At 36.3% G+C, this 12,424-nt stretch overlaps 1 protein-coding gene across 2 annotated transcripts in view; it reads right to left on the bottom strand.

Annotated features, from left to right (window-relative positions):
- Positions 1-12,424, bottom strand: part of ttyh3a (tweety family member 3a) — a 125,792-nt gene that overhangs the window by 11,623 nt on the left and 101,745 nt on the right. For both annotated transcript variants that reach the window (XM_679082.10, XM_009299697.5), the window contains exons 11-13: positions 9,246-9,382; positions 3,321-3,494; positions 1,708-1,783 (exon numbers count right to left, since the gene is read on the bottom strand). In XM_679082.10, coding sequence (XP_684174.4) covers positions 1,708-1,783; positions 3,321-3,494; positions 9,246-9,382 — 387 coding nt within the window. The remainder of the gene's footprint in view (positions 1-1,707; positions 1,784-3,320; positions 3,495-9,245; positions 9,383-12,424) is intronic.

Consider the following 12,424-nt stretch of genomic DNA (forward strand, 5'->3'; position numbering starts at 1 on the left):
TCGCTCTCTCGTATAACAGCGCTCCCGACTTACAAAACTGCGCTTGCGACATTTGTCAGTGAAATAACGGCATACTATGCCAGCCGAAATCATGTCGCGCGCACTCAAAGCGAACTTCCGCAAACACAGCGATGATGTCACATTCGCCGCACGCACTGAGTTTAATATCAGAAAGCTGATTGGCTATTGCAAGTTGACTTTTTTGTGCTTGTAATACTGCAAATTACAATTGGACTAGTGAAATAAATAACTACAACACCCCAAAAACCTAGCAACAACAACAAAAATAATTTAAATGAGCATTAGATGTAGCGTTACATGGCCATCGCAAAAATAACACCTGTGCAAAAATATTTAAGACCTAGAAAAGCAAATTTAAGACTTTTTAAAGCCATAAATTTCGATTTTTTAATTTAAGACTTTTTAATACTTTTTAAGACCCTGCGGGGACCCTGGTTTGTACAACAAAATACAGGGGGTATGAAACTAATTATGACCCTTGAATATTTTCAGAAATAGAGCTTTAGTAAAAATAGAGCACTTACAGACTTAATCGCGTCCCAGAAATAATCTGCAAGTGCGTAAGTCTCAACCGCACGCTGAGAGAAACCGAAATTAACCTAAAGAGTATGGTATTTTATCTCCAGTAGGTGGGGGTCAAAACCACAAGTGTATATGCGACTGCTCGCACAACAATGATAGTGGTTCAAAAATGTGTTTTGGTGGGCCGAATATTTTTGACGTCAGTTGTGAGCCGGAGGGAGGAGTAGAGGGGCCACAAATGGTCCGCAGGCTGCAGTTTAAGACCCCTTGTTGTAAACAGTCTGTCAGTCAAACGAAATTACTCTTTCAACATGATAAAGAAGCAAGGTGAAAGTACACAGTGAGTTAGTTTCTTGATTGGCAGATTCTTGCAACCAAATAGAAACTAACAAGCCACACTACCTGAGCTCTTCGAAATTTGTCCCCTCAGAAATTGATATACCAAAACTGCAGCAAGATTGCGGTCTGTGGTGCTTGCTTGCGTTAACATTGCACTCCAGGTCTTGTTTTAAGAGCTTCACATTGATCAGCTGCTGAAGCGAGGTGTTAAAATACACAAGAACTCTATGTGAAATGTCAGAGTCACTTATTCAATCAATCTGCCCAGTTCAATGGTGAGGCCCTGAGAGTAACAGCACGATTTCAGCAACAACAGCTGACCATGTTGACATCTTACTTCCTTTATCGAGGGTTTCGAGCTGGTAAGTGTTCATTTGGCTCAAAATCTCTCTTCTCCTTTTCCTCACAAATGAAAAATCAATGCAACATTGATCTATGGCAACAAATCTCCAGACGGCCTAACTTGTTCTGTGAAATTGGGCAAGCTAGAAGATCCTACTTTTTTCTTTATGGTGTCGGTTCTCATCTAGACACTCATCTGTTTGTAATGACTTGCTGTGTACAGTGCAGAAACTACAGTGAGGGAGATTACTGATCAACACAGGCAAACTAGGAGAGTGTGCTGTTCATGGTGAATACTGAAGCATTCAGGCTGTCAAAATGACTCTGTGAATGATTGGTGGTTTAGTGTGTGTAAGTGTGTGTGTGTGTGTGTGTGTGTGTGTGTGTGTGTGTGTGTGTGTGTGTGTGTGTGTGTGTGTGTGTGTGTGTGTGTGTGTTTGTGTTTGTGTCTGTCATTCATCGAAGACAAGTAAGGACACTTACAGATGGTGGAGGAGATTCTCTGCCGATCAGAGGAGTGTTTTCACAGCGAGGGTTCTGGAAATTTGCATTCTGGGTCCTGGAAATGAGATGTACACATTTTACAAAGACCCCAAATCCTCCTTTACTAATATTTATTGAGCTGATCTAAAGGTTGAAATTGCTTGTGCACAGTAAATGTCAGACTTTTTGGGGGTCTGAAATATAAGATTACGAAGGATGATAAAATTAGATTTACTGTACAGTGAAAGCAGAAATATTGAGAAACATTATTTGTTAAACCAACTGTTTTGAATTTTAATACATTTTAATGATGGCCAAGCTGAATGTTCTACAGTCATTACTGCAGTGTAAACGTTCATTTGCCTACTTGATGCTCAAGAAACATTTATTATAGTCATCAGTGCGGTGCTGCTTAATGCTTTTGGGGAAACCTGTGACCAGTTTTTTGTTCCGAAACATTTTATTTATTTATTTTTTTACAACCTAGGCTTCTTTACCTCACTTTTTTGCCCCAGCTTTATAAATCCTGTTAAATGCATGCTAATAAAAAAGAAACACCAATATAATAATAATAATAACAATAATAATAATAATAACAACAATATAATATTATTATAAATATTACTACTGAACTGCTACATTATAATAATACTGATTCTTCTTCTTATTATTATTATTATTAATAATAATGTTTACTTATTGTAGTATAATAATTTCTAAATGTCTTAATAATATAATATAATATAATATAATATAATATAATATAATATAATATAATATAATATAATATAAATAATTATTATCCACATAATATTGAAGTATATATTTTTAATGGCTTTATAATAATAATAATAATAATAATAATAACAACAACAACAATAATAATAATAATAATTATTATTATTATTATTATTACTATTAATATTTACTTAAAATTGTAGTAAAATAATTTCTAAATGGCTTAATAATTGATATAATATAATAATTTGTTATCAACTTAATGTTGTAGTATATCAATTGTTAAATGGTTTTATAATAATAATAAAATAATAATAATATTAATAATAATAATAATAATAATTATTATTATTATTTACTTAAAATTGAAGTAAAATAATTTTAAATGGCTTAATAATTGATATAATATAATACTTATTATTTACTTAATATTGTAGTATAGTAATTTTTAAATGGCGTTATAATAATAATAATAATAATAATAATAATAGTAATAACAACAATAATAATAATAATAATAATAATAATAATAATAATAATAATAATAAATTATTTGATTATTATTATTCTTCATATATTTTCTTTTCGGCTTTATTAATCTGTGGTCGCCACATTGGAATCAACCGCCAACTTATCCAGCATTTGTTTTACACAGCGGACGCCCTTCCAGCCACAATCCATCAATGGGAAATTATAATAATAATAATAATTATTATTTTTATTAATAATATTTACTTAATCTTGTAGTGTAATAATTTCTAAATGGCTTAATAATTGATATAATATAATATATGAACTAATTATCATAATTCATGTAGGTAAGCTGCATGCGTTGTGTTGGTTGTTAATGTTGAATGTGTGTGTGAGTTACTTACATGTACTCAGTGACAGGAGCATTGCTGACAGTGTGAGCTCCTGCAGGGATGCTGGTCTCGCTGCCGTAACTGCTGCCGCAGCTGTACAGACTGGGCATGTGCACACGGTACAGGTTATCATGATTCTGACGGCCTCCTGGAGCCACCGACTCCTCCTCACTGTCCTCTTCAGGCCTGAACACACACACAGACAGCTATTTACAAACAACAGGTATACACAGCAACAGATCCAACAGAATAACACATGTCGCTGATTTGGGGAAGTGATGCTTCACATGAAAATTAGTTTCGACTTCCCGCCCAACTTAACAAGTGGGCGGAGCCAAGAGCTCCCCTGCTTTGTGTTTGGTAACAGACAGGCAGAGAGAGAGAAGCAACATGAGTGAGAGGACCAGCATTCAGCCATACATGTTCGACTCGGACACAGACCAAGCAGAGACTACAAAATCATTTGTGTCTTTGTATAGTTTTACAGCCAACTGTGTGCTAGTTTAAAGTTCCGAACTTGTACACCAAGACTAATAACCACGCACACTAAATTAACTTTGACTGAGGCACCGGATGACCCACTTAGAGCCGCGACACGACACACCAGACACGCATATTCGCATGTTGTTTAAAATGAAACTATTCAGATGGCACTCTGTGGCGCAGCAGAAATATGAACAGTGTCCTGGGTCATGGCAGGGCACCGCGGACAGCCGCCGGTGTGTGTACCCTGATAGAAACTCATGTTTAGAATTCTAAAATGCATGGTGCTGCGTGGCGCGATGCTGCGCGTCACCGAGCTTCTGGTGGGCGACTTGCAGGCAAGCTCCTTATTTCCAATGAAGGGACTCGCACATGAGGCAACGTGCTCGCACTTTCCAGCTGCACCTAGTTAAGATCACAGAGAGCTTCTGTAACCACGGGAAATGCAAATAGCTTAAATTTAAGGAAGACGCAATGAAAAGTACACATTTGCAAACCTATCTAAAGTTACAAACAATGGCGCCGATGAGAGCAATCATGTGGTGAATGTTGATCTTGTGTTGAGCCCAGTAAGCCTTACATCTAAAAATAGAGCAAGGGTGTTCCTTTGGTGACATCGATTTGACTCGAGCTGAAACAACAAACTGAGAATATGGTGATGCGCGCCTGTCAATCAATATTGGTGGGCGGGGGGACCACACTCCTATTCGATCTAAAAACTTCTCCAATTGGTCCACCGTTTTTATGTTGTTAAATTGAAAAAGAAAAAAAAAAGGACTGGGTGTGTTTATTTCACCCCAATATGATGGTCTACACTATACACTATACCTATACATACATATGTCTGTCCAAAAAGCTTGAAAAGTAGATTTTTCACCATAGAAGCCCTTTAAAACAACACAATTCTTAAGTTTTTTTGCAGAAAACTTGACAATTGTTTTATGTTTAATTAATTTGTTAAAACGATTGAGTTAACTTATTCAATTTGTGTTGGGACAATATACAGGAATTGTGTGCAGCCCAGCATTTTTTACAGTGTAGTTCAATGTAGTCCTGTCACTTTTGTTGATGAATGCGCAAGGGCTGGTAACGCAGTTACCAATATCTATCAGCCTCTATCAATAAACTGCATCACCTAACCAAGAAAAAAAGTCACCTATATCTTAGATGACCTGTATTTAAGTAAATTAACAGGGAATATTTATTGTTGTGTGAACTATCCCTTTAATGGGGTATTATGCACACAGACTTCCTATCCAATGAAGACCCCAGGGCTTCCTATTAATTGTCATCCCATTCAAAATTTCCTGCCTGGCTGAGATATGATATAAAGTGAGTAACAGACCAAACAAGAAGCACGGCATTAAATTGTATTTTACTGCTCCATATCTTTAATATATGGAAATGAATTGTACCCCAGTGTTTTCAATGGAGTTTTTGTGCTCGGCTGCTGCTAATGATGGCGCTAGCGGTTACACAGGGTTTCGTCTCTTTTTACGCTTTAACAACTAAATAGATTACATCTATTTACCTTATTATATTTGAGCTACATTACAACATCGATGCTGCAAAAAAACGTATGAATAGTCACATTAAGCTTTTAAAGGAAGTTCATCATTGTGGCTGTGCATATAGTCCATTAAATAATTGCTAACATGTATAAAAATCTGAACACATTTGTGAAGTCAGGTTAAAAAAATATTTTTTAGCAAAACATAACTCAAAAACTAGAATAAAATCTTGCTTCATAATGAGCCATATATGTATTAAACAAATGCTTCTGTAGAAACCCTCAGTAGATATGAAGATAACTAAGGTTTGGTGGTTCATTTGAATAATGGCCCAATAAATGAGAAAACAGCCTTTAACCCTGGTGTACAATCAAAAAACCTTGTTATAATGGAAGATGGGGGAAAACAGCCTCTAATATAATGAAAAGTTAGTTAATTTGAACAATATGCAAGGGTTAAACGCATGTAGTTCCTTTAGACTAAAACAAAACCACACACAATTTTTGAGCCCAAAAGAGACACTCAAAACTGTGCATGTTTTTGCCTTCAGTGTCTCTCATTGTTCTTTTAAAACAAGCCCAAAGTCATGCAACTTGTAAATTGCTGAGAAGCGGCCCGACTGAGAGCGTGAGACGTGAATGCTGTTGGAGTGGGAATTGGTGTTAAACTGGTGGTTAGCACTGTTGGAAACTGCAGAGAGCAAAACACAGACGAGATGCGTAAGAAAAGAGATATTGTCATCCATGAAATACTAGCAGTTGATTAACAGCAGCACCTTTTTAAGAGATTCATCAGAGAAAGAAAGAAAGAAAGAAAGAAAGAAAGAAAGAAAGAAAGAAAGAAGAAAAGAATCAGAGCTCAATTTAAGCCATAATTACAGTTTAATAACTTACAAAAACTGGGAAGAAATCATGAATCATTCAGACACTGAGGGCTTTGTCCAACAGCGCATGAATAAATGCTCTGTGATTTTCTGTATGAAAGCATCAGGGGGGTCTCTGAACAGCAGAGGGCGATCTCCGATCAAAAGAGCACATCAAGTCCACACACAAACACGAGGGAGCCATTCTAATTCACATGATTCAATTCAGCAGGCAGATTGAACAAGACATCATGCTGTAATCCACTCTTCCATATTTACACTTCAGAGGAAAGGCCAGGCTTGGAAAACCGGCGATCGCTGCAAATTGTGCTGAAATGTTTGGCTGGTCAACTGCATGGTATGGAAACCTTATATACCTGCTAGACATGCGGATGATCCTGTCCCATACAGCTACCATTGCACGGCTCAAAGATAGTAGTGCAATGTAGTGTAGTGTGCAATTTAATACAATTGCCTCTAGGAGTCGCCAACGGAAATAAAACAAACATACACAAGAAATGCACGTACGCCAGACATGAAGTTGGCGTGGACCAATGCATTCTCACGTTCATTTCATCGTTAGTAAATCCAAATGTGAGTGTGAAATCTGGCGTACGCAAAGTTTTTGTGCATACGCAGCGTTAATACATAAGGCCCCTGATCTTTTGAAAGGAATTAGCAATTTCTTCTCAACTTTTTTTCTTTTCCAACCTGGTTATTGTATTGCTCAAATGACACGTCAAACAGTGACTGGTGTTTCTGCCAAATTTATAATAATTTCTTAATCATTTTTGGGTCCAAATAGTATGAAAATAAGCACTTTTAACTTCCCCGTCCTCCCGCTGGCCTGCAGATATTCAAACTAGTGGATGCTGCTCTCTCATTGGCTGTAGGTGATCGCTGATGTTATTTTCAATCAGAACACATTCCACACAGCATGGTTTTGAATTGCCGACAGCACCAGATGATTCTCTCAGATTGCGTCTTTGATAGTTCACACTGTGTTTGTTACTCACGTGAACGAGCACCGATTCGCTTGAGCTTTGTCAGCAATTTCTCAAAACCAAGTAGGTGAATCAAAATAGGTGCTAAAATCATGCAGTCTGATCTCGGCATACAAGTTAACAGATAGAGCTTTATGATTACATTTGACTCAAGTAACTGCAATTTGACCAGCGGGAAAGGAATAAAGATGTACTGAATAGCATAGCCATTACAACAGGCAAAAAGTGTGAAACAACGTGTTAAAAAACATGATACAGTATAGAAAAACTACATTTTGATAAATGGGCACTAAACTACGAAAAATCCTTCATATTTCATGACTTTGATGAAAAAAAAAATCCATTAATTTTAATGTCTGGAATTAAAATTCAATGAAATTCCTTAACTCGTGGGAACCCTGCATGACATATTACCAGTTGAGCGAAAGCCTGGAAAATACCTGCTGTAATGACTCCATGATTCACTAACAGCCTGTTCTCCTGCTTCTGCTGAACTATGATTGGATTATATAGGAACAGAAATAGAATGAAGTGAATCTGGACAGCCTGACGGTGAACAGAGGGAGGAAAATAAACATTGACAGGACAGCCTGATCTCACGAGGAACCGTGAGAACTATTTTACATTTTGTCAGTTTAATAGCTAACTTCTACAATGGCTAACTCCTGGCGTGTTGTCGCGGGGGCACTTCAGATCATTTTGGAAGGGCACTTTCTATTTAAGACTAAAAAGGGCATGCGCACTGCACAGGTTGAGCCCTATGTGTGCATGTGCCTGGGTAAAAGTAATTTATTAGATTACTGAAAAAAAACTATATATATATATATATATATATATATATATATATATATATATATATATATATCACTGTTATTACCACCACTGATCATCGTCACAGCTACTTTTGCTTTTTTTTTTTTTTATTTAAATTTTTTTTATCAATTAAGACACAGCAAGTGATATTAAATTAGTGCTGTGACCTACATATATGCCACTTTCCATCAAGGTCATCAGTAAAACAGCTTTTATAAGGTATCACTGATGTGAAAAATATTCCTTGCACATAAAAATTCATGCATTGACTTTCACATATTGCTAAATATTTCCCACCAGTCCACCCCGTTAACAAAATCATCATCCGCCTCCACATTACACTGCCTGCCACAGCTTGCCCAAACTCATATTCAGAAACTGCTAATTATCCATAATGAAGAGGTAGAGCGAGTAGAGGAGTATCATGAGACACGCTTATGAATGTGATAACTGTATAATATGCTTAAGCTGGCGTCTTTGTCCTTTCTATCTCTTCCAGTGTAATCCTGTCTGCCTGATGCAAGCCTGTCCTGGGACAGCAGCCGCATGGGTCCAGGCCAAAGTCATTATATTGTATGTAATTACGCCAGCAACTACTATAATGAACATTTAGAAAGAAGAAAGGAAACAAAGAAAAATGGAAAGAGCCGGAAGGATGCAGTCCATTCCATGGAGTTCTTGAGCGATGATCTGTCGTCATATCAATGTCACACACAAACATATCACTAAACACTTTCACCCTTGTTTTTATCTTTGGTTTAGACATCCTGAGTGAAGTCAGCTACAAAAAAAGGAGTTTGTTGTACTGAATGAACAACACTTGCACAGGACAAGTTTTGTGAAAAATTATCTAAAATGCAAAGTCAGACAATACATATTCTCATTCATAAATTCAATTAAGTGATCTAATGATAGGAATATATAAGTGTATAATTAGAAACACTGTTTGGTGGTAAGTTAGGACTATTCTAAAGACTTCTGCGTCGGGCTATCAGCGTGACCCACGCCGCATGCCTTGCACGTAGCCGCAGCAGTTCTGTTTAAGGCGATCGTGCTACCCACTGCGCCACCGTGTCGCCCCCCTTTACAGTTGTATTACTTTGAAAATCTATTAAATATTATTTGGCCACTTTGTTTGAAATCTACAACCTTCCAAAGTCGATAAGATTTGGCACTACTGAACTGAGCTGAATAATAATCATTTAATCTTTTACAGTGCTTCTATGCAGCACAAATTAAATTCATTTCATTTTACAGATCGTACCTTTTGCCGTGCCATGTGTGCGGCACACTGCAGATGACCGAGGTGAACATGAGAGCTGTGATGAAGGAGAAGAGCACCAAGTAGATCAGACCCTCCAGTCCGTCGTAACACACGCCAGTCAGTGCCTGCACATAATCCTGCAGAAACACAGACACGCTGCATCAAACACAAGCGCTGCACAAACTGTTATTAAAGGCTTCAAGATTCTCTCGCTGGATGCACAAAAGTAGTGAAAATGAAGACAGAATAATTTAGTGCGAACATGTTTGTGTGAAGTGTCACTTTAAATGTCATATAAATGTCACACATACAGTAGAACAATTAGTCATCAAAAAATGCTAGAATATAAAAAAAGGGATTCAAACAATTCACAAAGTCTTATTCACAATTGACAATGATTCAGATGTCACGCATAATTGTTAAACTGGTGACAGTCTTTTAAACCATACAGTATTATTTTATTATATATCATATTACTTCTTATAATAATAATAATAATAATAATAATAATAATAATAACAATTATTATTATTATTATTAATCCTAATAATAAGCAGTAATATTGTTGTATTAGTATTATAGAGATTACTATTGTAGTAATGTAGAATAATAATAATAATAATAATAATAATAAACAATACTGTTTTATTATATTATATCATATAAAAAAGTAAAACAATCCCATATTCTATCAGTAAATTTTAAAAAAAGTTAAATGTTAGACAGATTCATTTAAATGGATAAAAAAGGTTAGTTAGTTAGTTAGTTAAAGGAGCCCCTTTTATGGGTTTTTGAACATGAACCTCTATATAGTGTGTTGATTTACACCACAACACCACTGTATCATCAACCAAGTGCCGTGTTTATTTCTGCCATTTTTCTGATTTTTGATACAATAATCTATGCAGCACTATGAGATTTACCGGCGGCTTTTAAAAGAAAGGTCAGCAATGACTATACTAATGTATAGGACTTTGTCAGTAACTGTTACACAGTTTATATGAACCAGTTTCTTCTTCCTTCAGGGCCAGACGGAATCTGCGGACGTTTTTTGCTATTTTTCGGAGAATATTGGTAAAAATCTGCGGATTTCTGCGAAATTATTTTGGGAGTATCCAGCGGAGTATCATAACTAAAACCTTAATATATGAAATAAAAAGTAATAAATTACTGAATAAAAACTGAATAAATCTACACATTAAATGCGTATACATTGCTTAATGCACACAGGATGTACAGCAATACGCAAATATCTTTATGAACGAAAAAGATTAAAAGGAATTTCGACCATATGGGGCATAGAACGTGTCTTTGGATATAACCCAGTTTTTTGACCACATTTCGTTACTATTGTTCATTTATGCTTTTGCTGGAAATTAGAACTGAATTTAGAAATAGTTTTGAAACAAATCTTTGCATTTAACAAACAAAATTAAATATGTAGGCTAATGAATGTCTTCAGTGGAGTGCATACAACACCGTTTCATAAGCCACGAAAAAGAGAAAGAGAAAGTAGAGAGGTCGAATAGAGGAGGCTCATTTTTTATCCTCGCGTTGCAAACCTGTCTGTTTAACGGTTTTCTTGCTAGTGAAGCATTCAGTTTTTCCTCTTACAAAGTCAGCGATGTAAATAGCAAATGCGCCATGGTGTAAATCAACTGACTGTTAAAGGAAATGGGAGATGAAACTCTGATTTGTTTATTCTCAAAACATACCCATAACTCATTAAGAGAATAAGCACAACCCTGTTAGACCATTCGCAGTGGTGCAAACCGAATTTTTCCACCCTTAAAATAGGGGATTCGGACACGCCCTTAATGCTTTTGTGCCATGTGCTTCTTTGCACCTAGATCCTTAAAATAGAGCCCATTGTGTTGTTTTCAGAAAAGAAAATCAGTCAAAAACTTGAAAATTATGAAAATATCCAATGCTAGACTGTAACTGATAACTTCCTGCAGCAGACAGGACCATATGCTGCAGAGAAACAAGGCTTTTCAATAATACATGCCGACAGAACCGCGACCAGCCCTACAACATGCTGCTATCAAGAAAACCACACCAGCGTCTCCTTCCTCCAAATTACTGTCATTATTAACTGCAAAACTGCTCTGTTAGTAATTGCTGCCGGCACTGCTCTGCATCTCCAACACAAACTCTCCCACATGCGCACACACACACACACACAACCCAGATGTATGACTCCGATTCCGACTGCGAACTGTGTTATTGCTTTTGCAGCATGAAAACACCATTAATAATGCACAAAACATCTCCAAAAAGTCCCTGCTTTATCTGTTACTTTCTCTTCTCGTGGGAAGGAGATGCACTTCCAGGACCACCCACACAACAGGCCTGTGTCTCTCCTGCCCTGAGAATGAGCTCTAGTTAAGCTGAAATATCAGACATCATGCTGGAGAACAGCACAGGCTTGAGACAGCTGCAGGAAAAGCTGGTAAGTTTTAAAGCTGATAGCAAATGGAAACACAGATCATACAGCCATGGGGAAAAAAAAGACCACTATGATCAAATTTGTACTATTGACAATTTATGTGGGTTTAGAATTCAGTTGTGCGTTTAAGTGAAATGTTCAGTTGGTTTTGTTCGTAAACTACTAATGATATTTCTTCTTAAATTAAAATGTTGTCATTTTGAGCAGGGGTCTCCAACCTTATTCAGACTGGGGTTTAGTTTGTCGTTATTATTTAATGTTATTACATTTTAGAACAAGATTTTGATTAACGTGAACGTACATCCATTTGAAAAATGGATGCAACAAGAAACCATAACTCATCCTCAATTAAATATTCCTTAAATTTAGATGCCGCTTTTCTAGACACGCAAAGGGCTTTACACATTTTTTTGGTGATGGACGATGGCATTGTCTATCGGCCCAACCCAAGTTTTTTAGTGCCTTCTTAAAAATGACACAATACGAAATCCTGTTCGTAATTTATATCATGTGAAAAACATTATAATGACTAGTTTAGTTTAGTTTAGTTTATTTATAAAGCACAATGAAACAACAGTTGTTGACCATTGTGCTGTACAAACCTAAAAACAAAATTATCAAAAAATAGAGGAATAAAACAACAGATAAAACAGATAAAACAACATATAATACAACCAACATACCACATAGCATTAACGATAAATAACAAGACACCAGATAGGTACAATAG

The sequence above is a fragment of the Danio rerio genome, chromosome 3 (assembly GCF_049306965.1).
Source record: "Danio rerio strain Tuebingen ecotype United States chromosome 3, GRCz12tu, whole genome shotgun sequence".
Classification (NCBI taxonomy): Eukaryota; Metazoa; Chordata; class Actinopteri; order Cypriniformes; family Danionidae; genus Danio; species Danio rerio.